General features: G+C 39.4%; 4 protein-coding genes and 6 non-coding genes across 11 annotated transcripts; 8 read left to right on the top strand and 2 right to left on the bottom strand.

The window, feature by feature from the left end:
* Positions 1-1,591: 1,591 nt before the first annotated feature.
* C06A1.11 lies at positions 1,592-1,699 on the bottom strand. Its single transcript, NR_051610.1, has one exon. It is a non-coding gene; the product is annotated as an Unclassified non-coding RNA C06A1.11 (non-coding RNA).
* A 1,214-nt stretch (positions 1,700-2,913) lies between these two features.
* On the bottom strand, positions 2,914-3,424 carry C06A1.7 (uncharacterized protein; the record flags this gene model as incomplete). The annotated part of the gene is made up of 2 exons (NM_001026751.3): positions 3,353-3,424; positions 2,914-3,306 (listed from the first exon to the last, which is right to left on the bottom strand). Exons 1-2 carry the CDS (start codon positions 3,401-3,403, stop codon positions 2,914-2,916), a joined length of 444 nt encoding a protein of 147 aa, NP_001021922.2. The 5' UTR covers positions 3,404-3,424.
* Positions 3,425-3,636: 212 nt separating this feature from the next.
* On the top strand, positions 3,637-4,203 carry C06A1.6 (uncharacterized protein). Its single transcript, NM_063873.4, has 2 exons — positions 3,637-3,704; positions 3,748-4,203. Exons 1-2 carry the CDS (start codon positions 3,639-3,641, stop codon positions 4,138-4,140), a joined length of 459 nt encoding a protein of 152 aa, NP_496274.1. The 5' UTR covers positions 3,637-3,638; the 3' UTR covers positions 4,141-4,203.
* Positions 4,204-4,907: 704 nt separating this feature from the next.
* Positions 4,908-8,284, top strand: cdc-48.1 (Transitional endoplasmic reticulum ATPase homolog 1). The gene is made up of 5 exons (NM_063872.7): positions 4,908-5,122; positions 5,401-6,228; positions 6,275-7,347; positions 7,603-7,797; positions 7,847-8,284. The coding sequence occupies exons 1-5, from the start codon at positions 4,925-4,927 to the stop codon at positions 7,980-7,982; spliced, it is 2,430 nt and encodes an 809-aa protein (NP_496273.1). The 5' UTR covers positions 4,908-4,924; the 3' UTR covers positions 7,983-8,284.
* On the top strand, positions 5,251-5,363 carry C06A1.9. The gene has a single exon (NR_003400.1). It is a non-coding gene; the product is annotated as a small nucleolar RNA C06A1.9 (small nucleolar RNA).
* Positions 7,381-7,598, top strand: C06A1.8. The gene has a single exon (NR_003399.1). It is a non-coding gene; the product is annotated as a small nucleolar RNA C06A1.8 (small nucleolar RNA).
* A 2,386-nt stretch (positions 8,285-10,670) lies between the features above and the next one.
* R166.11 lies at positions 10,671-10,750 on the top strand. Its single transcript, NR_101743.1, has one exon. It is a non-coding gene; the product is annotated as an Unclassified non-coding RNA R166.11 (non-coding RNA).
* A 2,193-nt stretch (positions 10,751-12,943) lies between these two features.
* Positions 12,944-13,064, top strand: R166.10. Its single transcript, NR_101742.1, has one exon. It is a non-coding gene; the product is annotated as a small nucleolar RNA R166.10 (small nucleolar RNA).
* A 206-nt stretch (positions 13,065-13,270) lies between these two features.
* On the top strand, positions 13,271-25,894 carry mnk-1 (MAP kinase-interacting serine/threonine-protein kinase mnk-1). Of its 2 annotated transcripts, NM_182124.8 has the most exons (8): positions 13,271-13,364; positions 14,623-14,819; positions 20,653-21,123; positions 21,990-22,677; positions 22,724-22,879; positions 23,174-23,407; positions 23,458-23,860; positions 23,914-25,886. In NM_182124.8, exons 2-8 carry the CDS (start codon positions 14,693-14,695, stop codon positions 23,956-23,958), a joined length of 2,124 nt encoding a protein of 707 aa, NP_871924.2. In that variant the 5' UTR covers positions 13,271-13,364; positions 14,623-14,692; the 3' UTR covers positions 23,959-25,886. The 2 variants fall into 2 exon arrangements, with proteins under 2 accessions (NP_871924.2, NP_496272.2); NM_063871.6 differs by lacking the exons at positions 13,271-13,364; positions 14,623-14,819 and adding an exon at positions 19,392-19,739 and having other exon boundaries at positions 23,914-25,894.
* On the top strand, positions 22,986-23,116 carry R166.7. The gene has a single exon (NR_003415.2). It is a non-coding gene; the product is annotated as a small nucleolar RNA R166.7 (small nucleolar RNA).
* Positions 25,895-26,051: the final 157 nt, after the last annotated feature.

Below are 26,051 nucleotides of genomic sequence, written 5' to 3'. Positions count from 1 at the left end.
AATCCAAGAAAAAGTGATTGTGAGAAGCATCCAGTATTTAGTTGAGAAATTATTTTTAAAAATTAGGCAGTCAAATTTACTTTTTTTTCTTCAAAACTGGGCTTCCTGGAAAAATGTTTTCTAGCAATTTTTAGCTTTTTTTTCGAAAAATGCAAAAAACAACAAATTTTGTGAAAATGAAAAAAAAATTGGCGATTCATCTCTACACATTTGAGTAGGATATCTTAGCATTCGACACTTTTTTTGCTGTCGGGGGGAGGCAAATAAATGTGAATGTCCTATGATTTATTGGCCAATTTAAGAGCAATGGATATTTGGCTCAAAGGAGCAGGAGGGAAAATAGAAATATGGAATTGAAAGGCATGAATAAAAGTTAAGAGGCTGGAAATTCAAAACGCCAGAAATTTCAAAATAAAGTTCTGGAAAAAAAGTAAATTGGTAAAAATGTTATTGTTTATCAAAATGATGGATTTTTTAATTCCAAACTTTCAACAAAAAACTCAAAAATTATATAAAAAATCTAGGAACCCATTTTTAAACGGAACATATTTGAAAAACTAACTAAGTTAGGTAGCCTTGAAGGCATGTAGGCATTTTGTGCCTATGCCTAAATTTTGCAAGCTAGGCTGCTAAATTAATTGATCTTCATGAAGGTAGCTGGAAAAAGTTTGAAATAAAAGAAAATTGGTGGGAAAACAAAGAAAGTTGGAGAGAGAAAAAAGGAGAGGAAAGATTTGATTAAAGCTAGCAGAAGGGCACATTCCTTCGATTCAAAATGAAGGGATTAGGTCATTTTTTGGCGGTCTTTTCTTTTTCTTTTTTTTTTCAAGAAAACCCTAAGGGGGCAAACGGACGGAGAAATGAAAGATGTCGGTCTCCGGAAGTACAAGTAACGGATGAACTTGTCACTTTTTAAATGCCAGTACATTTTTTTTTGAAAAGTGAGAGATTTTTCGAGTTTGTTCAAACATGAGTTTTGTGATTTTTGGAAGGGTGCTTATTACATGTTCGTCAGTCAAAAGCCTGTTGCGGAGTAGCGTTGGGAATATTCATAATTTGAAGAAGTGCAAAAAATTTGAGAATACAGAATTTTTCCGTTAAAATTTTGCAGTGTAGACATTTTTTATGAAATTTTTCTAGTTTTTTTCTTCAAGCTGTATAAAAAAATTTTGAATATATTTTTTTTCCTCGACATCGTTTGACTTCGAGACCTAGACACTTTCAGAATTATCAAAAGTCAGGGAAAATTGACAAAAAATATTTGAGGAGACTTCAATTTTTTTAAAACAGTCAAGGAATTTTTCCCAAATTGAGTAAGTTTCAAACTGGGGTCTACTCTAGTTTCCAGCCCGATAACAAATTTAGAGCTGGCACATGTGCTCCAAAACAATACCCAACTGTTCTTGAGTACATCAACAAGCTTAAAGAGCCAAAATTGAAAAAAGAGAGATGAGAACGAGAGGGGAAAGGAGATTTCCAATCTAAATAAAAATTGAAATGAGAATGCTTCTTCTTCTTCTTCATTTTTTGTGTGAAGCTTCATGTGCCGCCGACTTGAAGTGTATGTACACACTGCCGCTGTTGCTCGGTCAGAAGAAGATGAGAAGAGTCGATTTGGAGTCGTTCGGCGTCGTCGACGGCTCCGGGAGCAGCCGGCACCCCCGGAAAAAGGAGCAGTGGGAAATGAGATTCGGGTCGCCTTTTTTGCCTCCTTTTTTGTTGGGAAAACATGTCTCAACCAGTTGCATTTTTGGGTTCTCGATTCAATTGATGAAATTGGGACAATAAAATGGAGATTGTTACCAACAATGGAGATGTAAACAAATTTCACATTTTGTTTATTTACAACGCGGAGTTTTTCACAGTTGTAGGCCGCGCAAAATGCCTGCCTATGTACCTGACTGCTGAGGCGTAGTGTAGGTTTTCTCAATTAGAGGCCTTTGAAGGCAGGCAGGAGGCAGCGCAGGTTACTGTAGTCCCGCTTAAAAACCAAACAATCAAATGAGCCATAGAAAAATGAATGTAAACAACGAACATATTTATAAGTTTATTCGACATCCAATTTCCTGGAAACCTTTATATACAATTCCATTTACAAAATTCAAATTTGGCCTAGCTAGAAAAAGTGGCCATGACCTAAAAAAACGGTAATAGATCCAGCGAAACCCGATAACCCGTGGAAAAATGTGTTGCATCGCACCGAAAACAGATTCTTTCAGGCTTCTTCCCTGTGCCCAAACTCTTCTTCCGAAGAAGAATTCCCATGTGTTGGCAAACAATTTTGATGGAGCTGGAGAGAATGCACACAAAGTTTGGAAGAAAAGGCGTTTGTGCTCTTTCTGGGCTCTTCCAAGAGACTCATCCCATTCACTTTGCATATAAATGACCAGACACCATTGGGCTACTGGATGAAAGAAATAGGTTTAGCTTTAGATTAACTTTAGAATTACTTGGAATTGATAAGCTTGATGTAAGCTGTAGAATATAACAAAGGAAAGCCACGGCCTACTTGCCTGCCTACTAGTTCACCTATATTTTGACAGAAAGACATTTCTGTTGTTCCAGACAAGCACAAAGTCTTAGAGTAACGAGAATATGTTCCAGAAATCCTCAAATGTATTCCTCTTGTTGTTTTCTCTTGGTGCAAAACTTTGAAACGGATGCTCGTCAGTACTGACGTAAAATGGAACGAGTTGAAATTGTGACACTCCCTGTCTATCTCTTGTTTTTCTTCCGTTTTGCATTCGGTCTCAAGATTATCTCAAAATTATTAAATGCAAAAATTTAAATACAACAGAATAAATAATTTAAGTTGAAAGAGGACGGTTTTTCTGCAGGGTACATAAGAATGCTTTATTTTAACCTTCTTGTTTATTAAATTAAATTTAATTAATTAAGAAAATAGATTAAGGTTCAACATTTGCCATTGGATGACCTTCTTCTGATTCCAAGAGCACGATTAGCTTCATCAATTTGAAGCTTTTGAAGGGAACGACGCTTACGGCCTCCACCTCCACATCCACAGCATCCGCATCCGCAACCACATCCACAACAGCATGGTCTACAGCAGGTACAACATCTAGTACAGCAACAAGTTCTACAACAAGTACAACAACATTTGGGTCTACAACAGCAGCAGCATCTTGGTCTGCAGCAGCAACATCCACATCCACCACCACCTCCTCCACATCCACAACATCCACAACATCCTCCATTTCTTTTAACACGAGAAGATCCGATAATTGATGTTTCAGATGAAATTATAGATATTTCTGTTGTTGATACTGGCAAAACTCCTGATTCAACCTATAATAGTATTGTGTTTTCTAACATTTAGAACCTTTACCGATACCTGTGAAATAGCAATAAGGGCAAAGAGAGTCAGAAGTACGATCTTATTCATTTCAGATTATTAGCGTTCGATATGGTTTTCGAATTTCCATCCATTAAATACCCTCTTCTTCTTACGTGTTTGTCGTCTCTCATTTGACACTTTTGCCGGAAACCATTTTTTGTGATCTCTCCGCGCGAGCCGCGTCATGGAAATTGAACACAAAAACTAAGACACTTTGGATCATGGAAAAGTTATATAAAAGCACCATAAAATTGAGATATTCATCAGTTTCTATTCGATCAAAATGACCAAATTCATAATTGGATCTACATTAGTTGTACTGATTTATACAATTGTATCGATTTCACAGGTTAGATTAATAGATTTAGTTCTCGTATTTAAGAAACTTATAGGTTGAATCAGGAGTTTTGCCAGTATCAACAACAGAAATATCTATAATTTCATCTGAAACATCAATTATCGGATCTTCTCGTGTTAAAAGAAATGGAGGATGTTGTGGATGTTGTGGATGTGGAGGAGGTGGTGGTGGATGTGGATGTTGCTGTTGCAGACCAAGATGCTGCTGCTGTTGTAGACCCAAATGTTGTTGTACTTGTTGTAGAACTTGTTGCTGTACTAGATGTTGTACCTGCTGTAGACCATGCTGTTGTGGATGTGGTTGCGGATGCGGATGCTGTGGATGTGGAGGTGGAGGTCGTAAACGTCGTTCCCTTCAAAAACTTCAAATTGATGAAGCTAATCGTGCTCTTGGAATCAAAAGAAGACCATCCAATGGCAAATGTTAATCCATTAATCTATTTGTTTAATTTATTCTAATTCTCGATCGGGAATAAATAATTTGGAAATTATTCAACTTATTAAATTCATAGATCTGGGAAACTATCAAGAATCAAAATCTTAAGACTATTCTCCTCTCGTCTCGTTTCACATCTCTTCGTTCTCCGTCTATCGATCGGGTGATGCTGCAAATCATTTTTATCGATCTACAAAGTGCTGCATTTACTAACGGCATATCGTTTCGAGACCCAAACGCTGATGTGCGTTATTGCAAATAACAGTTATTTTTCCAAACCAGCATTACATTACAGTCCACTTTTTTTCCTTTTCATATTTTCATCCTGGACCCAGCTACATACATTACCGCAAACGTGCAAACGGTAGATTTTATTTACTAGTTCCTTTTTTCCGAAAAATTTCAAAAAATTGTAAACTGCGTTTCCGTTTTCAAAGAACTTTTTTGAAGTTTCAACGCTTTTCATCGCAAATATTTACAAATACGTCTCGTTATTTAGAAATTTTAAAATTTTTTGAACAGTGAAAATCCTTTTCAAACTTCGCGCTAAAATTATAAAGCAACCGCGCCCTAACGTCAGAATCACCAAACACTTTTTGCGTACACTTGTTGAAAACACGCTTCTATATGCGTGGATGATGACAATTTTCAAATCTGTGTCGTTTTTAGAAATAATTTCGTGAACTTTTTTAAAATCTCAATTTTCTTTTATAGTTTCGTTCCCACTATCATTTTGGACACTCATTCTTCTTATTTTAGGTCTTAAATTGTACATAATGGCCTCGGTTCCAACGCATCAAAGCGAAAAAGAGAAGAAAAATGATGAGCTGTCGACAGCTATTCTCAAGGACAAGGTAAAGCCGAATCGCTTGATCGTCGATCAGTCCGAGCAGGATGATAATTCCGTCATCGCAGTTTCCCAAGCTAAAATGGACGAACTGGGACTTTTCCGTGGAGATGCTGTCATCCTGAAGGTATGTGTTTCTTTTTAATTTTTGATTAAAACGCACAATTTAAGAACTTGTAATGTCTGTGATTTACAATATAGGCTGAAAAACGTTCTGTTTTGAAGCTAGTACTGTTTATTTGCTGATGGTTTTATGAGTGTCATAGTTGTGCGATATAGATCAAGTAACGAATCGTTTCAAAGTATTTCGTAATCCTAACACCACGCAAAGGTGCTGATCTCGATTTTTAAACGGTTGTCACACAATTAAATTTTATTTTTCGATTCTAATGATTATTTTTGCAGGGAAAGAAGCGAAAGGAATCTGTCGCCATCATTGTCTCTGATGAGTCCTGTCCAAACGAGAAAGTTCGCATGAACCGTGTTGTCCGCAACAATCTTCGTATTCGCCTCGGAGACGTCGTGAGCATTACGCCAGCTCCAAATCTCAGTTACGGAACCCGCATTCACGTGCTCCCTATTGATGACACTATCGAAGGACTCACTGGAAACTTGTTCGATGTTTTCCTCAAGCCATACTTCCTGGAGGCTTACCGCCCACTTCACAAGGGAGATATATTCACTGTTCAAGCTGCCATGAGAACTGTGGAATTCAAAGTTGTCGAAACTGAGCCAGCTCCAGCCTGCATTGTGTCACCTGATACCATGATTCACTACGAAGGAGATCCGATCAAGAGAGAAGAAGAAGAAGAGAGCATGAATGATATTGGTTATGATGACTTGGGAGGAGTTCGGAAGCAATTGGCTCAGATCAAGGAAATGGTTGAACTGCCACTTCGACATCCCCAACTTTTCAAGGCTATTGGTATCAAGCCACCACGTGGAATTCTTCTCTTCGGTCCACCTGGCACAGGAAAGACTCTTATTGCACGTGCTGTTGCTAATGAAACCGGATCTTTCTTCTTCCTTATCAACGGACCTGAAGTAATGTCAAAGATGTCTGGAGAATCCGAGTCAAATCTTCGTAAGGCTTTCGAAGAATGCGAGAAGAATCAACCAGCTATTCTGTTTATTGACGAAATTGACGCCATTGCACCAAAACGCGAGAAGACCAATGGAGAAGTTGAGCGCAGAATTGTTTCTCAATTGCTTACACTTATGGATGGAGTCAAGGTATGCTTTTAAATTTTATATGATTCGATAATAATAATTATTTTAGGGTCGTTCTAACCTTGTGGTCATTGCTGCAACAAATCGTCCAAACTCGATTGACGGTGCTCTTCGTCGCTTCGGAAGATTCGATCGTGAAATCGATATCGGAATTCCAGATGCAGTCGGCCGGCTTGAGATTCTGCGCATTCACACGAAAAACATGAAGCTCGCGGATGATGTTGATCTTGAACAAATTGCAAATGAATGTCACGGATTCGTTGGTGCCGATTTGGCATCGTTGTGCTCGGAAGCCGCTCTTCAACAGATTCGTGAAAAGATGGAGCTCATTGATCTCGAAGATGACCAAATTGATGCAGAGGTTCTTAATTCACTCGCTGTCACAATGGAAAACTTCCGTTTTGCTCAAGGAAAGTCTTCCCCATCCGCTCTCCGCGAGGCTGTTGTCGAAACTCCGAATACAACTTGGTCCGACATTGGAGGTCTTCAAAACGTCAAGCGCGAACTTCAAGAATTGGTTCAGTATCCAGTGGAACACCCAGAAAAATATCTCAAGTTTGGAATGCAGCCATCAAGAGGAGTTTTGTTCTATGGGCCACCAGGATGTGGTAAGACACTTCTTGCCAAGGCAATTGCCAACGAGTGTCAAGCCAATTTCATCTCCATCAAGGGTCCAGAATTGCTCACAATGTGGTTCGGAGAATCGGAAGCTAACGTCCGTGATGTCTTCGACAAGGCTCGTGCAGCTGCTCCTTGCGTGTTGTTCTTCGATGAGTTGGATTCGATTGCCAAGGCAAGAGGTGGAGGCGCCGGCGGTGATGGAGGAGGTGCATCGGATCGTGTAATCAATCAAGTGCTCACCGAAATGGATGGAATGAACGCGAAGAAAAATGTGTTCATCATCGGAGCTACAAACAGACCTGATATCATTGATCCAGCTGTTCTTCGTCCAGGTCGCCTTGATCAGCTTATCTACATCCCACTCCCAGACGAAGCTTCTCGGCACCAAATTTTGAAAGCTTCTCTTCGTAAAACCCCACTCTCCAAGGATCTTGACTTGACCTTCTTGGCCAAAAACACTGTTGGATTCTCTGGAGCCGATTTGACCGAAATTTGTCAGAGGTGAGTAATTTAATTATTTGAAAATTTGTTCAAAACGCACAACTTAAGAACTTGCGAAATCTACACATTCTTGGCTCTTCTTAGCTGCGTTTTGCAGTTCAGATTCTGCCAAGTTTTGTGTTCATGGTTACGCGAGTGTCATATTTGTGCTATATAAAAAATCGTCTCACAGTAAATTATAATAGTTAGAGTATCTAAAGTCGCGCTAAGGCCCCGATATTCTATTTTTCCTGGTGTGAACGATGACATTTTCAGAGCGTGTAAGCTGGCTATTCGCGAATCGATCGAAAAGGAAATTCGGATTGAGAAGGAACGTCAAGATCGCCAAGCTCGCGGTGAGGAGCTCATGGAAGACGATGCAGTTGATCCAGTACCAGAAATTACTCGTGCTCACTTCGAGGAAGCCATGAAGTTTGCCAGACGCTCTGTTACAGACAATGACATCAGAAAGTGAGTTTTGATAATGGTTTTATTGTATGTCTATAAAATATGTTTGTAGGTACGAAATGTTTGCACAAACATTGCAACAATCTCGTGGCTTTGGAAACAACTTCAAATTCCCAGGAGAACAACGCGGAAGCGATGCCCCATCTGCCCCTGTACCTGCTCAGGATGATGACGACCTTTATAACTAATGTATTGAGTTTATCTACTGAGTCTATGTATGATACTCGTTTTATTTTCTCCCATACCCACTTTTTCACCTCGTATTTCACCCCTTTCCAACCCCCGATTTACCACTATTTATTGTAATTGAGCCCATGTTTTCGCTTTAGAAATTAATGGTTACGGATGATCTTCGCGAGAAGAAAAAATTTGTAGATACCTACATCCCAGTTGATCAAAAAGTATATCCCATTTATTTTTTTGCATCCCTCCCAATGTTTTGTATGTATTGCCGTTTTTGACATATAAATGTACGATGTCTGTAATCATAATTGTGTACGATTGTGTTGCCATATTCAAACTATTATTTGTGATTGTGTAGGTGGAATTGTCTCATGACCAATGACTGGTTGTTCCGTTGATAATGGGAAGCTGTATTTAAGATAAGTTGCCTAAGTTTAACGTAATTTTTTGGACCAGGTTTTAATATCAATCATCAAACCTATTTAGCGATCCAGTTGTTCTTGATCTTTTGGAAAGTAGAAGTGCTTTTTCATTCATTGATATCATTTTCCATCGATATTGTCTCCACACTCATAGGAGTGCACGCATTTCGTACATAGTCATGAGGTTTTTAACAAAGAAAATGCCGAATTGAGTACTATAGTTGCTTATCTTCAAGCTTGTTGAACTCGTTTCTGGCCAATTTTCAAAAATTCCTTGTCCTCGTTGTCTGTCACATGAATCTTTTAGATCAGATATTAATATTGATAGTAACTGATAAGTGCCAATAGTTTTCAAATTCTTAAAAATATCTGAAAACACAAAATTTGCCGCAAATATGCACATTTTTGTAAGAAACACCGTCACGAACAAATTCACACTACAGTGCTTTTGTTTTTTTTTTCTAGAAAAATTGGTTTTTCATGCCTGAAAGTCGCATTTCTACTATTTATTTTCCATTACTTTAGTCGTATTTCTTCTCGTGAGACACAAAAAAACAGTCTTTTCACAACTGAACGGCATGCACTTTTGAATACGGTGCCTGCGAGACAGAGATCACATGCCATCCAATGTCGCCCGGGAATCTTGTGACCCATTCGCTCTCTCGAATAAATAAATCAAAAAAAGCGGCAAGAATCAGTTTCATGGATCTTTTCGATGCATACGAATGACTTCTCAGCCTTCAGACTTTCCGAAGGTCAAAAGAAAAAGAACCGGCGACAATTCGAAAAACGAATAAAAAGTGTGAACTCGTGACCATCTCTTCTGGCACCGCTGGCTGCTGCGCGCTCCCCGTTGGACGCAATTTGCAATCTCTCTGTGCATGCCTCCTCGATTTATGTGATCCCTCGTACTTACGTGTCACGCGCCACCATCCGTCACGTATATCTACACGTGCATGTTTTTTCTTGTGGAGTACTAGTATGAGTTATGAAGCTCTTTTTTTTAGAATTTGAACTCTTGGCTTCTTCATTCCGTCTATATTTGCTCACCTGGCAAAATGCCAAAGAAAAAAAAAGAGTTTACACAACGGTTCAAATCTTCAAAATCGCAGTTTGCCTGCACTTTTTCGATTATCTTTCTTTCATATTTCGCCCGTTCTAAAGTTCTCCACCCAACAAAAATATCTCATTTTCAAAAATCATTTTCTCTTGAACCTATCTTCCAAACCTCATCTTCAGAAGAGTCACGGGAAGCTAAAAGAAAGACTTGTGATCCGTCGTGGATTTTAAAATATATGATGGAACCAAGTGAGCAGTTGTTAGCACTATTCTCTGCCAGACATCACGCATCTAATCTGAGAAACGCAGAGACGGAGCACGTGGAACCCATAAGCTCCGCCCTCATCGGGAAGTGGGGAAGTGCAAAATCAGTGGATGAGAACTATTGTTGATCCATTTCTAGGATAAAGTTTTGCTAATCTTTTTTAAAAAGTTAATTTTTTGAGGGGGTCAATATTTAAAAAAAAATATTTTCATCTTTCCGTTTACGGTTTTGCTGATCCATAGGCCAGCGGTGGGCGGCAATCGCATATCGGCAAATCGGCAAATTTCCGACTTGCCAATTTGCCGGAAATTTTCAATTCCGACACTTTGCCGATTTGCCATAAGTGTTTAATTCCGGAAATTTGTCGGTTTGCCAATTTGCCAGAAATTTTTAATTCCGACTATTTGCCAGTTTGCCTATTTGCCATTTGCCGGATATCAGAGTTCCCGGAAATTTTTAGAGGATTTTTTATAAGAAACACTTAAAACTGTGTCTTTTTGAAATTTTTTGCCCGTTTTCTTTAGATATTTTCTTCTAACTTGTATACTTTTCAAAAGTCTGATTTGCCGGAATTCCAAAATTGCAGCAAATGGCCGATTTGCCAAAAAATTTTAATTCCGGCAGTTTGTCGATTTGCCGGAAATTTCAATTTCGGCAATATGCCGAGTTGCCGGAAACTTTTAATAGCGGTAATTCACGTGTATTCAGCTCGACCAACGCCTCGAAAATTTTCAAAAAAGGCGGGAAAAAATATTTGAATTCCCCGAGAGGAATTTCACCGCAGCGCGTGCAAAAATGTCTGCATTTGCGCGTGACGGTGTTTGCACAAATTACACCGAATGGTCGAGCTGAAAACACGTGTAATTTGCCGATTTGCCAGAAAAATCGTTTGCCGTTCACCCCTGGCATAGGCCCATAGTAATTGTGCACATCCATTATGAAAACATCGAAAGTAGAAAGAATCCAGCCTTACGGAACACAAACTCATGTGCTGTGCTTTAGTCTTTGCGCATGTCTGCTAGGCACCTATTCAATTATTTGTCAACTCTCCAGAGATCACACGACACTTCTTACCTCCTCTTTGTTGTATATGTTCTTGTAAATGTTTCTTCAAGAATATATGTCACGTGGTTAGAAACGAAAAGTTCATCACACCTCACCTTGATTTCTCAATGAGAAATGAGAAGATGATATGTAGATATTTAGATAGACGTAGTTCATGTTCTCTGCAGAATCAGTCTAGGAGTGTATAGCTGATGTTTGTGTTTCGAACTGAACTGTTGGTTTAGTTATCAGTCTAGAATTTGTTTATATTTAAAAACGACTAAAGGTCAGCAAACAGCTTCACCTGATTGCTGTCAATCGTTATCAGTTCGAATGAAAAAAGAACGATCAGCATTTAAACTCTAAATATTCCAGCTCACCTACCATATTTGAATGGTTTTGTTGTTTCGGAGGTATCATCATCGCTGCTTCTAACTCCGATTTATTTCTGCCGATCAATCATCAACTGCAAACCGTTTGCCGGGGAGTTTCGCTATCCTACCATAATCTGCACTATGATCGGAAAAATACTGTGTGGAAGCTTCGAGCGCGTCGCTCTTATCGCTCCGAATACACCCCTCCTCCCGTCTAGCCCTCTTCCTGCTCCACGGCTCACTCATTTCCTAGCCGGGAAGAGACAAGCAAACTGTCTCTATTTCTCTTCGGCCATTTGATTTTTTTTGCTGTACGTGTATAAGTGTATAGAAGGAGACAAAACGACGAGTCTTGTGTTGTTTATTCTTTCTCCTCCCTGATTTCGCTTCATCTTTGGCAGTTTCTTTCTGCATATCAGTTTGTGATGCTAACTTCTAAAAAAGGTCAAACATCAGCCGAAACCATCAATGGTTTAATATTTACTTTGCAGTTTCCTTTTTCCGAAGTTGAACTGTTTGATCGAAAGTTAATAGGACTCAGAATTCGATTATTGCTCAATGTTTCTAAATATTTACTCGCACTTCTGTAATAAAATACATCTACGTAAATAATTATCTCTCATAAAATTCAAATTTTTCTTTGATAAGGACGTAATAATTTTAGTGAATCATCCTTTTGTAGTCTAACCTGCCAACTCACTTCAAATTAACAAAAAAATACTGTAAATAAATAATTTGGATGTTATTTCAGAAATTTAACACATTTGCGTATTGCACAACATTTCTGCCGCGCAAAATATCTTGAAACGAAAACTACAGTAATTCTTCAATGGCTACTGTAGCGCTTATGTTGATTTACGGGCTCTATTTATGAAATGAATTTATTTTCGAATTTTGACAGCGGTATTCACTTTTCCTTTTTTTTGTATACAAATGACAAAATAATAAACAAGCGCTACAGTAGTAAATTAAAGAATTAGTGTAGTTGTCGCTACGAGATATTTTGCGCGTCAGATATGCTGCTCAATACGCACTTCAGATTTTCATGTCTCCCGTAATATCATTGTGTTTTTTTTCAGTCTGAATTGAACACGTGCTTTTTTAAACGTTATTGGTAACGACTTTGTTCGATAATTCTCGAAGTTTTTTTTTGTTCTCACCGTCCACAATTCATCTTATTGGTATCATGCACGTATGACCTCGACCCGAGAATAGAGTGAGCGGCGTTGTCTGGCTGAATTAAATGTACTTCTCTCACAGCAACTCCTGAAGCAGCGCAACTATTGTCACCTGCCTCAATGTTGCATCAGTTTCTTCTAAGACTCTTCTCCATCATTATCTTTGCTTCTTTTCTTTTATCCACCAAGAATGATCTCATCCATTTTCACACTCACTGGGGAACGAAATTGATAGAAATCTTCTCATAGACGGACGGACACACTTTTTCATTTTTCTTTTCTCTCGCACACTCTACCATCTTGCATAGTCTCTAACTACGGGGCACTGTGCATGACGAGAGAGTGTCGGAGACGCAGTGATTGACAGGGCGATGGCGCCATTTTTATCGTCTCCACCGCGCGCCGTTGGGTCCTCTGTGCCATTTTTTTCACGCATTTCTACGTTTGACTTTTACTACAAGTCACGTGGCCTTTTCGTATGTTGCGTGATATTTGTCATGATTCATGTTGATGATTCAATTGTTCTAATGCTTGTCTACACTTCTCTCTACAAAAAATTAATTTCTTTAATTATAGAATTTTTGAATTTAGGTTGTGCTCTTTATTAAAATTGCTTACATTATCAACTGTCGAAATTCGTGAATTTGCAAAAAAGCAGCGTCGCACAGAAAGATATGCGGAGCTTCATTTCGCAAAACCTGAGGCACGGTTTTTGTTCCTTTTTTCGCACTTTTTCCTTTCTTCATGGTGCTTAACAGATTAAACAAAACGTGCGAAAAAAAAGAAAAAACCGTGCCGCAGAGTTGCGAAATTACGCCCCGCCTCTAATTCTGTGCGACTCTGTTTTTTTGCGAAATTCACGAATTTTAATTTCAACAGTACTCTAAAATCGTTCTCGTTTTTTGTTCTTCGCTTTTTTTTTGGATTTTTTAAATTCAGTTTTTTTTGCAGACTAGTTCAATTGTAGAAAGAAGAGAAGGTGTTTTGACGGTCGGTGATTGCTGTCACACCCTTTGCTGAAAGCAACAACCAGGTCCTTAGTCAGGTAAGCTGAATTTAAAATTAAAAAAAAATAAAAAATGGCTAAAGACATCTGGTAGTAATGGGTGTCTCAAGGCCAGCCAGATGGCTCGCTGAGCAGAAGCCACTGGCTTTCTAGAAGCTTCGAGACGTATTTATTGCGAAAATTTAGAAAATCAGTGTAGTTTAGTATTTTTCTCCAAAAAAATGGAAGAAAATGGTTTTTTGTTTTCAAAATGTTCGCATTCTACATTTTTTCGTGTAATTTTTTTCTCTATGAATTGGAACAATCTCGTGATACAATTTATAATTCTCCATGTATAAAAACAGAAAATCGCTTCATTCAAAAAATGCTTTCTTTCAAGAAATTAATTTTGTCGGCATTTTTCTAGTTACAAAACTTTAAGAAAAAGTTTTAAAAAATTGAAAGACTAACAATTTTCGATTTTAATTTTCTGAACATTTTTTTCGATGTTTCGAAATATCGTAAAATTTTTGTTTTTCGATTGTTAAAAATTCGAAAAATCGAAGTGTTGATTTCCAATTTTCGGCTCGGCTTTCCGATTTTCCCTCAAAAACATCGAAAAATCGAAAAATCAAAAAACGTCACCTTTGTTTAGAATGACCGTAGTTTTTGAAAGATTTGTTAGGATATAAGGCGGCGACCTCATTTGACCCAATGACGTCATGTTTTCGGGCGGTAGTCATATCCAAATTTATAATCCCAAACAGCCACCTGTCACTACAGGCCGCGTGGTCCTGAAGCACATTTGAATAGGTTTTTCTCGTGACTCGTCTTTTCTTATTGCCATTCATTCAAAAAAGAGTATTCTAGAATTGGGGGTGAGACGTCCTTGAATCGGTTCTGTCTCCCCAGTCTCCACCTTTTTCCACCAAATTCACCATCTTTTGGAGTCACTAATTTCGCCAGTATTAATGCTGCTCCAAATATTTTGAAGACTAAAAAAAAATCGAAAAAATGTGAGCTTTTCATCATATATTTCGACATACGTCCCTGACGCGGCGGCAGACCCTAGCGGATCCATAAAATTGAATGCTGGTGTTTTTTTGATGAAAAAAAAAATATATTGCGAAATCAACAAGGCTTTTGTTTGACTATAAATAGAGATGTATTCAGTTTTTGAAAACGGGCACATGCATTGTTGATGTATGACACCTAGATCATAGGGTTACTGTATTTTGTTTATCCCCTTTAACAGTTGGCGGGAAAGTTCTAGAGCCGAAAAATATTTTTCCAAGTTTCACAAAAATCTAATTTTCAGACTTGAATTAAACCCGCGATAAGAACCTAATCAACCCGAGTGCACTACTCTCTCGCCTGCCAATATCATCATGTTCTTCCTGGATAACACCGACTCAATGACGTCATCCAGCCGCGGAATCACCATGCCCAACACCATTTCGTCCCACGAAGACGTCGGCGGATACTCTCCACGAAAAGTTGGTATTCAACACGACTGTGAGTCATTCTGTACCTTTTGCCAATACTTGCCAGAGCTCTCAGCACGAGAGTTAGTAGTTATGATGCTCCGAGATGTTTGTTAAACAGCTGGCGAGCCCGCTGAGTTGTTCGGGTGATGATCAGAAAATCTATCAGGGGACCAGTAGTAAACGTCATTGATCATTGAGAATCTTATTAGAAGTAGTATGAAAACAATGTTGATCTACATCCTCACGAAAAGAAAGTTGTTTCTAGGAAAAGCGTAATATTGTTTTCCTTGGAAGAAAAAAAAAAACAAAAAAAAAGTATCTAGATTATTAGATTCAAAGGGCGCGAGTTTCTCTACTGATACATTTGCCGACTTTTCGATTAAAAAACGACTTCTGGAATCATTTTTCAGAAATTAGGTTTTCATGATGCTTTTGTAAGCCATAATTTAGTCTAATAAAGCATTTTCTGCACTTATATCCGACTAACTAGATTTTTTTTCCAATTCCCCTCAACCGGTTGTGGTAAACATAAATGCATTGGGTCAATACTTGATCGACAGTTAAACTCTTTTTTCCTTACCGTCAACAACCTAATTCACCCTTCAGTTTTGAGATCTCTGGGAAACCGTAAACATATGGAGATGGAGATGGAATTTAGTTGTGTTTTGGACACTTATTAGTTCAAAATGACGCTTAATTTTTAAAGAAGCAACCCAATCGAAGGATTAGATGTTGCCAGTTTATTCGGAAGGTTAAGAAGGAATTAGCCTCTGACCCTGTTAGTTAACCCCCCGTACCGGTTTTCGTCAAAGTTTACATAACGAAATTCCACTCTCACAGTAGCTAGATCTAGACATACTGACGACATGTCTCATGAGATTGGAGCATCTCTACTGATAACCTAAACATGTGACGTAGTCAATTGCACATCCCAAACAAGTCTCTCTATCAACTTGTATATATGCCAAAATGCGTGAAGAGAGTTGGAGAACTGTTTGTGCTCGTTGAGCAACAATTGCTGTTTTCTCCACCCGATTCATCTTTATTTCATACAAATATTGACTTTCGAGTCATCATCTCTGAAATCACAAAACGTTGATGATAAGGCCTTTGTTTGGTTATAGAAATTCCAGCACACAGTGATCAGACGATTTTTGATTTGTTGAGCAAAACATAAAGCATAGATCTGAAAGTCACGCGGTCCTTAGTCCCTAGTCCCTTGTCTCTTGCACCTACTTTTTTTGCATTATTTTTGTCGCGTTTTTTTTGTTCATCAGACCGTGAAGAGTTTGTTAGAAGTTTGTAGACGCAGACACTAAAAGTACCCTTCGTCTTTGTATCTCTACGTCTCTCCGAGAAGAACCATCTCTCGGCCACCATCGCTCTCTACTGACCACTCTCTTCCATTTTCCCTGTTTAACCATTCGAATCATGTGATCATCAGCTAGTTGGCGAAAAATTGAACGCGACGCAGAGAAAAACCGAAGAAGATGGTGAAAATAGAACATAAAGTATCTTTTTGCAGTTTTGGGGAAAAAGAGAGGAAATGGGGTGAATAAAAATGATGATCTTTATACCAAATCGTCCTTCACCAACACTTCTTTTTCGTCAGATATCTCGTTTTGCTGTTTCTTTTGGAATCAACTATTTCGACAGTTTGTCGTCGGTTTTTTTACGCGGAGATGATGATGAATTGAAGTCGACGATACACCAAGTTTTGAGGGTATCATCCCAGGGATTACGGTAGATATGGTTGCTTCGAGGACACTGATAAAGATCTTATAGATACCGTTCAAATAATCAAAAAGAACCTAAAAACGGTTATAATAATTCAAAAATGTTTCAAAATGTTGATATGAAACTATTTGAATAATCGGATCAGTATGGTGTGTGTTCCACTTCCTTTCAGCAACTGGTCTTCTTCCACTTTGAGTACTATAAACAAATACGCATCAAATCATCACATCTTCTACACATTTTACACGGTGACATTCTCCTCCGACACCAGCTTCGGCTTCATCTTCTTCTACTTTTCTTTTCAAATGAAAACAGGTGGGTGTTGTTGATGCTGCTGCTGGCTCCTAATACGTTTACGTATGGCGTACTTGTGTTCGCTTCTCCGATTTCCTTTTCGATTCCTTCTTTGAATCTTTTTCTTCCATTCAATTCTCAGTGTTCTCGCCCCACAACTTTTGCGCCAGGTGCAAACATCGTTACTTACAACAAATGCGGCCCATTGTATAACTGTTTGTACCCGAGACTCTGTCACGTTTCTCTCTCCAGAATGATTGCTCTGAATTGGTCGGATGACGTAGAAGTCGATGTACTTTTCCACTGATAGATTCAACAGCTACTAGCCAGATTAATAAACATCATAATCAAAAAAAAAATTTATAATCAAAATAGTAATTAGGGATATTCTTTGTAAACACCTACCTGATATCTGATCATTTTTCTGTCATACCTATCTCTACATGCCAATTACTGGTTTTGTTTTCGGTCGCCTGACTTTCCGGTTCTTACTGCTTTCTTTCTAAATTTACGTGAGTGGGTGGAGAGGTTTTTGGTGATTATCTCGTCAGACAGCCATAGCACCAACCCATCCAAAAGGCTATATCCGGTTGTGTTCGTGTGCCAAATCTAATCGGTCTTCATAGCGCCCAAAAAATTTATATACAGTGACGGGAATTCGTCTTGGATTAAAGATTCTAATCTGGAAGGTCATAAGATGTGGTGTTAGTTTTTTTCTATAAGCAACTGGAGTAATCTAGAGCAGAAAAAAAATTAGCTAAAAATATTTGCTCTTTCTGTTTTCAACATAGCCTTCTAGACAAAAAAGTTAGATTCATATGGACATGTGTTCTTTGAACTTGCTGGATACGTCCCGTCTGTTCCTTGTCGGTCTCCATTGGTCGGCGTGTGGGTTGTTAGTCACACTTGTTATTTTTCCCGTTTCGTTATTCCTACGTGTGTTTTTTGCCTTACAGAACAGATGGAGCCAGACAGAAGCTCCCTTAGAAGGAGAAGTTAGATAGTGAAAACCTTCAAAGCATCCAGTCCTCCAGAGAGAAAGGAAAAAAAATGAAAGACCGGACCTCTGGCTCACTAGCTCTCTGCCTTCTCTGTGCTCTCTCTTGCTCTTCAAACTCCTTACTTTAGGGAGCCAGAGAAGGACGATTGCAGGAAGCTTTCGTTCTCACGTCCGACATCATTTCTTGCGCCTTTTCAATTCTTCTCACATATTCTATTGTCAAAATCAGAAAAAAAATAGCACTGCTCAAGAGCAAACTAGAATTGCAGTCAATTATCCCATATTGGTAACTGTTTTCTGTCAGAAATCTTGATAAAAACTCGAAAACAGACGGCTATAAATATCTAGTGAGGAGGCGTTGAATCGGTAGACGCCGCCGTGAAAACATTGGCGCGTGGCCGAGAGAGAGAACGACGGAGAGGAAGCTTCAATGATGGAGAATGGGATTAGGCACAAGGAACGCCTCTCCTCCAATCTTTTTTGCCTCCTCTTATTCTCATATTCATCTCTAAGTCTGACTTTGTTTCTCAGTTTTTTTTTAATCCAGCAAGCAAAAAACGGCTTGTGATAAATTTAGATAATTCTTTAATTCTTTATCCGGTGCGAAAGAAGCTCTAGAATTTTTGGAACATCCATTTTTTTGGACAGATCCACGTACACTCGTCAAGAATACTTTTAAATGTTATTTTAAATAGACTGTCTGTCACAGACTGATGCAATAATTATCCTGGTCCTCTCTCACCTTCACTATGAAGACATCTGGTTAACTGTGTCATAAAAGTTTCAAATGACACATAACAATATACAGTCGGCATACCCTATTGACACTTAGCGACCTTGTGAAGATCCCCAGCAGATGGCTTTTTGCTGCACATTCAGCGGTTTTTGTTTTGTATTACGGTTTGAATAGGCGACACACCATTGCGTTCCGATCGGGTCAGATTGGGTCAACACACCCTTGTGTATGTGCGTCCGCGTACTCACACACACACACACACACACACACACGCTCACACGTGTGATGATTATTGGGATATACAGTGTGTGTAATAAGAATGATGTCACTCATGACTGTTGCACGTAAACCGCTCATGTGAGGGTGGCGGGTAATGACGAATCTTGTGAACAGTTTTAGAGTGCATTGTTGTTTCCATGAGATAAGAACTTTTTTGAAGTAGCACGGAAGTTTCAAATAATCAGGGGAAATGGGAATATATGAATCTGGAAGCCGGAAGATTACTGTAAATAAGATTTTTTCCAAATCCCCATCTTCTCCATTTCAAAGTCATTGGAAAATGTTGACGGAAAAGCAAAATATAGATCGTCTCCTTCACAATTGTATATGTCTTTGACTATCTCGTCGCCCTTTTCTCTCTCTCTCTCTCTCTCTCTCGTTCACAGTCGTCCTATTCCACTGGCTGTAGGGGCCCCCCGCCGTCGAAAGAAAGCGCTCGAACATTTGGGTCAGAGCGCCGACGACCAGGAATAGTTAGGCAGGAGACGCAGAGACTCAAGCCCATCCCTCGTGGTATCGTGTCTCCGCCTCCGGTTCTCTCGCCCTTACCTCCTCACAGTAGCGTGTGCGTTGTTCTGTGCTTGTGTCTCTGTCTGTGAGCGTGTGGAAGAAGCTGAAGAAGTTGGAAGAGCTGACGATCTGAAACAGAGAAGCTTGTTTCGAAGCTTTCTCTCTTTGATCTCGTCTTAAACACTTCTTTTTCGATCTCTCCCACCTAGTGTTCCATCGATCGGAACATTTTTGCTTGGTGTCAACCATTCTACCATTCATTCAACACAATATGACTATCCTTCATGCCGGGTATCCACAGTCTCCAGTCGTTCATTTCGGCCGTCATCATAATGTTAATATTAATCAGCTAAATCTGAATCATCTCGGACAAGTTGATAATATCCCAAACAGTGAGTTTTCTCTAATTTCTTATCATTCCTGACCTCTTTTTCTGCTTCCAAATCATATATAATGTCCTTGTTTTGTTTTTTTTTTCATCGAAAAGTCATCGACCAACTTTTATCATTTGAAATAGCCAATCAGAGCTCTAAATAACTCTAAAATCAAAAACGGAGCCAACTGGTCTGATCATTCAGATGGCATTGTTATCTTTTTTTTTAATCGCTTATTTTTGATTACCCTGATTGGAATGTCATGAGTTGGTGGCTGAAGCAATATTACTTAGTATTACTGTAGTTCTTTTTTTTTGGCAGCTGATTTCAAATAATTCAGTCGTGTGTCAATTGCAATTGATACAAAACATACCCATTAGGCCCCCAGTGTACATTCGGAAGGTGCCAGATGGCTGGGGTTTCCTTTGTTATGGCACCCTCGATTTTCCATATTTTCTTGGCATTATTTGATCTCAAATGCACATTCAAAATTTAAATATTCACCGCAACACAGCCACCTCCTACTTTTTCTGTTTATTGTTTGTCACGAATAGAGAGAGAGAGAGAGAGAGAGAGAGAGACAGCGGGTTTGCATCAGCAGATAGTCTCCCACCGATGCACCATAAGACCACCCGTCGCCCACCCGGCTGACTGGTCTTGTGACATATACTCCGTAATCTCCGGAATTGCCATTGCCCTCACCTCTTGTTGAATCCATATGTGATGAGCGGAGGGAGGTTGTGAGTAAAATGGATGTGGGAAGCGATGCTAAAAATATTTTCAAATCATCTATGTGAAAATGTTAATCTATGAAATATTAAATCTGTTGTCCATCCAAATAGGATTTATTTTTATTTATCTTTTTTTGTAGCAGCCATGCACAAATACAAAAACTGTACACAAAACATACAATCTATTTATTTTTTTGCAGATTCGGCCGTCGGCGGCGGCGGTGCTGCTTTCCACCATCTGCACACTTCTGCTGCTACTCCACGACACGTGGCCACCTCCGAGTTCTACGACGACGAGGAGGCGACGTCGCCACGTGGTGGTATCGAAATTGGCGCCGGTGGCGGCAAGATGATGGCAAACTTGCGTCGACACCGTCAACGTGAACGCGAGACGTACGAAGATGAGGATGTGTTGTCGTCGTCTGACGAATCATCCGGCCGACCGATTCCGCGTTACGTCGGACGTGACACCGACCACGTGTTCGGAGAGTTTGAGATGGATGACGAGGATGTGGTGATGAGAAGAGAAGACGGCTATGGAGAAGATGAGACCGACGAAGATTACTTTGATGAAGAGGAGCCGGTGGCTGAGTTGTTGCCGCTCGGGGGAGGAACTCGTCGGGTGCCGCGAACCCCGGGAAGGAAGAACTCGTCCAAGTGTGGATTCTTTGGTGAGGGTTTTGTTTGTTTTCCTACGACTGTTAGAGATACCGTCTTATTCAATTCCTGCTTGTTTGTTTGAACAGCTTGATTTGGTTTTGACTAAGCAACGGATGTCCCCTCTTGCCAAAAACATCTGTATTGGTTTGGTTCTTCTAGATAGAGAGAGAGAAAAATGAAAATTATTTTGATCCTAATTTTAGTTGATATTCATCACAATTAGACGATGCTTTCTAGTGATTCTCATGTGAAAATTTGATACCGGAAGCAAATTGATGAATGTGAGATGACGGCACGTAGATTAGACATTTGATTGATTTACTACTACACAGTAATGGTGGTGGTGGGGGGTATTTAGTTTTACATTTTAGTGGTAGTTGTTTTGGCGGTGTATAGAGACGGGGGGACAAACGAAGAAAGACATATAATTGACGTTGAAGCAATGAACGGAACCAAACCAAAATGTGAATGAACTAGTCTTTTTGAAGGTACGGTAGCCGTCGTTTTACGGGCCTAATAAGACGGTTCATTGAAACGGAAATGAGAAATAGGAGAAATAGAAATTATTTATTTTTCGAACTTTTTCGAAGTTTCTGGAAAATTCTAGAAAATTCTTAGAAATGATGCTAATGATGCAAATTGTTTTTGCATCATTTCACGTTTTCCAAAACTTATATTTCCTCATTTTGCAACACTTTGCATCAAATTAATCAACGTAGTATTAGAAAATGGCAATCGGTGGTAAATTCAATAGGGGAATTCCGCGCATTAGAAGAATCAGGAGACGTATTGAAGGTAATTTAGGTTAACTTAGTAACTAAAAATATCTGGCTTTGAAAAATTCTCAACTAATTTATTAAAATGTCAAAAATTTCAGACTACTACAAGTTAACGGATGAGCACTTGGGCTCCGGAGCCTACGGATCGGTGACCACGTGCAAGTCGATCAAGTCAGGTGTCGAGTATGCTGTGAAGATTGTTGATAAGCAAGGAGAAACGCATTCTCGAAAGCGTATCCTCCGCGAGGTGAACATCTTCAAGACGTGCAAGGATCATCCGAATATTGTTCAACTTCTTGACTGGTTTGAGGATGAGACCAACTTCTATCTGGTTATGGAGAAGATGCGCGGTGGGCCACTCCTTCAGCACATTCTTCAACGTAAATATTTCACCGAGGAGGAGGCTCGTCGTGTCACCAAGGACATTTCGTTGGCTCTGAAGTTTATGCACGATCGTGGAATAGCTCATCGTGACGTTAAACCGGAGAATGTGCTGTGCACTGATCCGAACCACGTGTCGCCCGTCAAACTTTGCGATCTCGATTTGGCGAGTCAACGTCCACCACAACACGAACGTCATCCGTTGAGCCAGGTGGCTTCGGAACCCGATCTTGCTTCTCCAGTTGGATCGGCCGAGTTTATGGCTCCGGAAGTCGTCGACGCTTATGTTGGAGATTCTCTGAAGTACGACAAGAAGTGTGATACATGGAGTTTAGGAGTAATCCTCTACATCATGTTGGCTGGATATGCTCCATTCCAAGGAATGTGTGATGATGAGGATTGCGGGTAAGTATTTATTTTTTCATGTTTATCTTGAAATTCGCTTTTCCAGGTGGTCCGAGGGTAAACCATGCGAGGACTGCCAACAAGACTTGTTTCATCGCATCCAAGATGGTTACTACGAGTTTCCAGAAGAAGAGTGGGGTATGATCTCCGAGGAGGCCAAGGATTTGGTCTCGAATCTGCTCAAACGTGATCCAGTGGACAGGTTAGTAACCGTCTCTTTTGTTAACCCCTTTGCCAATCGAATTCGATTGACACTTGTGGCGCAGTCGGTTGCGTGCGCTATTCCCACTCAACCAATCGTTGGTTCAATTCCTTCTTATCCTGCACTCAGTTTGTTCATTGACTGTGGAGCCTGGAAATGGAGGAGAAAGTAAATTTGATGATTACTAATACTTCGCTGTCTTTAGAGGACGCGGAGATTGTGAGACTTGAAACATTTTATAAATTTTTTAATTTTACTCAGAAATAAAATACTTAATTTCTAATTTTTTTAAAGATTCAACGCTGATCAAATTCTCTCTCATCGCTGGCTCCAACAATCCGCCGCTTCTACGATTCTCCAAACTCCATCCAATCTCATTAACCGCAAGGATTCGGCACGTGATGTTCAACAAATGTCCGAGCACTTTAATCTGATGAACCGACTTGCGGACACTCGTCTTTCGGCGAGATTCGACAATAAAATGACGATGAGCGAGTGTGGAAGTGACTTGGGAACTGCTACTATTCAGTTAGTTTATTATTTTTAAATCTTTAGTTCTAATTTAAAATTCTTTTCAGTGGTGACGGATCCTTCCTATCCATGGGTGGCGAACCTTTTGGCACTTTCCCACGAAAGAAATCTGTTGGAATTGCCATCGAAAAATCACGAAGTGGAGAGTTCACACCGCCAATCAGTCGTGCTTCTCCTACAACTCCACCTCCATCGATGCTCAATTTGAGCGAAGATCTTACTGATTCACCGGTCAAAAGAAGATCTGCCGACGATTCGGGAACCTTTTCGCTCTTCTCTCCAGCATCATCAAACGGAGACGATTCGATCTGTTCTCCACCAATGGTGTTTGTCGATATGCCATCTATTCAACTGTTCGGTACTGGAGCATTGCTTACTTCAGTTCAAATGACGCCTCGTCACACCACCGAAGACGACGCATCATTGAAGTCGTTTGAGGACGAGCAGGAGGTTTGTTTCGTCAGAATCTGTAATAATTTTGAACTAAACTATTTTAATTTCAGAATGCGAATCCCATCCATCGCATCGAGACTCAGGTCAACGTCTAAACCAAATCTTCGTCGTTGCTCCTCCTTCTCATTTAACACACAACCTCTCACCAAACCTCTCGAACTCTATCTAAGATCGCCACTTTTTTTTTCTGTTTTTAAAAATCCCCTTGTATGTAGTTTTGTCATTTTATTTCTCTTGCAATCAAATGCACTCTTGTTCTCATTTCACACGAATATTTCGTTTTGTGTGTTCGAAAATGTTGGAAAAAATCATCTAGATTTTAGTATTAGTTTTTTATTTTCAACATTTTTGAAAACCACCAATCCACCATCAATTGCTCTACATTGTAAATAGCAAGCGTTGATCTGCACCATCTCTTCTTGTTTTCTTTTTCATTTTTACTCTTTGACTTAGAAACGTGTACAGTACGGGGTTGATCACATTTTCGTGCTGGAAATGCGCTGAATTTGTGACCAACTGCGACCTAATTTGCGTGTACAAATGCCCATCCGCCCCCTCAACTCTAAAATGCATTGCTGGTGTTGTTGTTACTACGAGATCCCCAAATTTAAACAGAATGCTGGAAATACGCTGTTTTCCCATCCACTCATTGTTGACCCGATTTGTTGTTGATCTGAAGAGTTTTTTATTCTTTGCATTGACATCAATTTCTGTTATTTTTTTTGTATTTATCATCTTTTTATCATCTTCTTTGCCTACTCCCGAATCCCCTGTAACATCATCACCACATACTTTTTTCTAAGATCTGACAATCATTCACATTAGATTTTCAGCAGTTTTCAAGATTTTTCTAGTTGCCACTGCTGAAAATTTTTCTTGCAACCACGTTGCACCCTTTTTCCACATACTCCCCACCCTCTAAGACCTGTAAAACACGTGTACAAAATCAGAGATAATGTCGAGTTTCCCAGTGACTAGTTGAGCTCTTTTGATTCTCAGATCCTGAAATTCCTGAAAAAGTTTTCAATTCTGAAAGTCGAGAGCTCTCCGAGCACTGCTCCCTATCGGTGTACATACCCGCCTTTTAGTCGGAAAATTGTTGATTTGTGAAAAGAGTACTGTAGGAGATTTTTCTCTCGGCAGTTCTCCTTTTATTACCTTCCATCCATCCCGAGGATCGTTTGCAAAGCGTGTTTGACATCCAGTCTCCCAACTTTTTCTCTGATTCTCCTCCATTTGTTGTACATTTTGCTTTTAGTTTCTAACGCCTAATTCCAACATCGGCCCCCAGTTTCTTTTCGTTTAGTAGAATTGACGGCTAAACTTTGGTTTACCATTCAGAAGTCACCTTTAAAATCATGGTTTTGTCTGTCATATTAGGCCCTCTAGGCTCAGAATACTCAGAATAAGATTAGGAAAAAACCCCAAAAAAATGAAGTAGTTTTTGTAGTTTGTCTTCATCACGGTTTGGAATAGCCAAACCCATCCCAAACCAGTCTTGCAAAACATCTAGCTTGACTTAACTCCCGAGAACCCCACAGAAAGAAGCCCGTGTACCCCCAACCGTCCCACTCAATTGTTGTACGATCTCTTGTGCTGAAAATGTCGAAAATGTTGGTGAAAGCTAACTTTTTTCGATTTTTCCGGTTTGTCACAAAAATCCTTCCCCGCCTATCTCGTTGCTGGAGAATACACACACACGGGCCTGGTTTTGGTTTCCTTCTTCTCCCAAATTTCCCAACAAAATTTTTCTTAATTAACGGAATCCCGAAATCACTTTAATTTTTATATGGAGTTCACGCTCTATCTCTTCTCGATACCATTTTCCCCCACGTTCTTCCTGTCCTTTCTTCTTCATAACTTATTTTCTTTGTCTCCCACTTTCTCTCTTGTAGTAAATTAATATCCCTTTCTTCTGTTCTGCTCTGAAATTCTAATGTTATATTTATTTTTTATAGAAATGCTTCACGAAGTTCGGAAAGAATGATAATGGTTTCGAATGGAGAATAAACTGTGAATAATATATTTAAATGATTTTTTACATCACATGAAAAGAACATACAATGCATATAAGAGTTTGATACTATTGATTTTATCTGCTACCTTTCACGAAACGGAAATTAGCCGTTTTTTCAAATTTTATGAGTAAAAAGTTGTGGAATCGCAAGCTACGCCTCATGTGTGTACA

The sequence above is a fragment of the Caenorhabditis elegans genome, chromosome II (genome assembly GCF_000002985.6).
Source record: "Caenorhabditis elegans chromosome II".
Taxonomy (NCBI): Eukaryota; Metazoa; Nematoda; class Chromadorea; order Rhabditida; family Rhabditidae; genus Caenorhabditis; species Caenorhabditis elegans.
The sequence above is the reverse complement of the archived record's forward strand: the minus strand, read 5'-3'. Positions and strand labels throughout refer to the sequence as shown.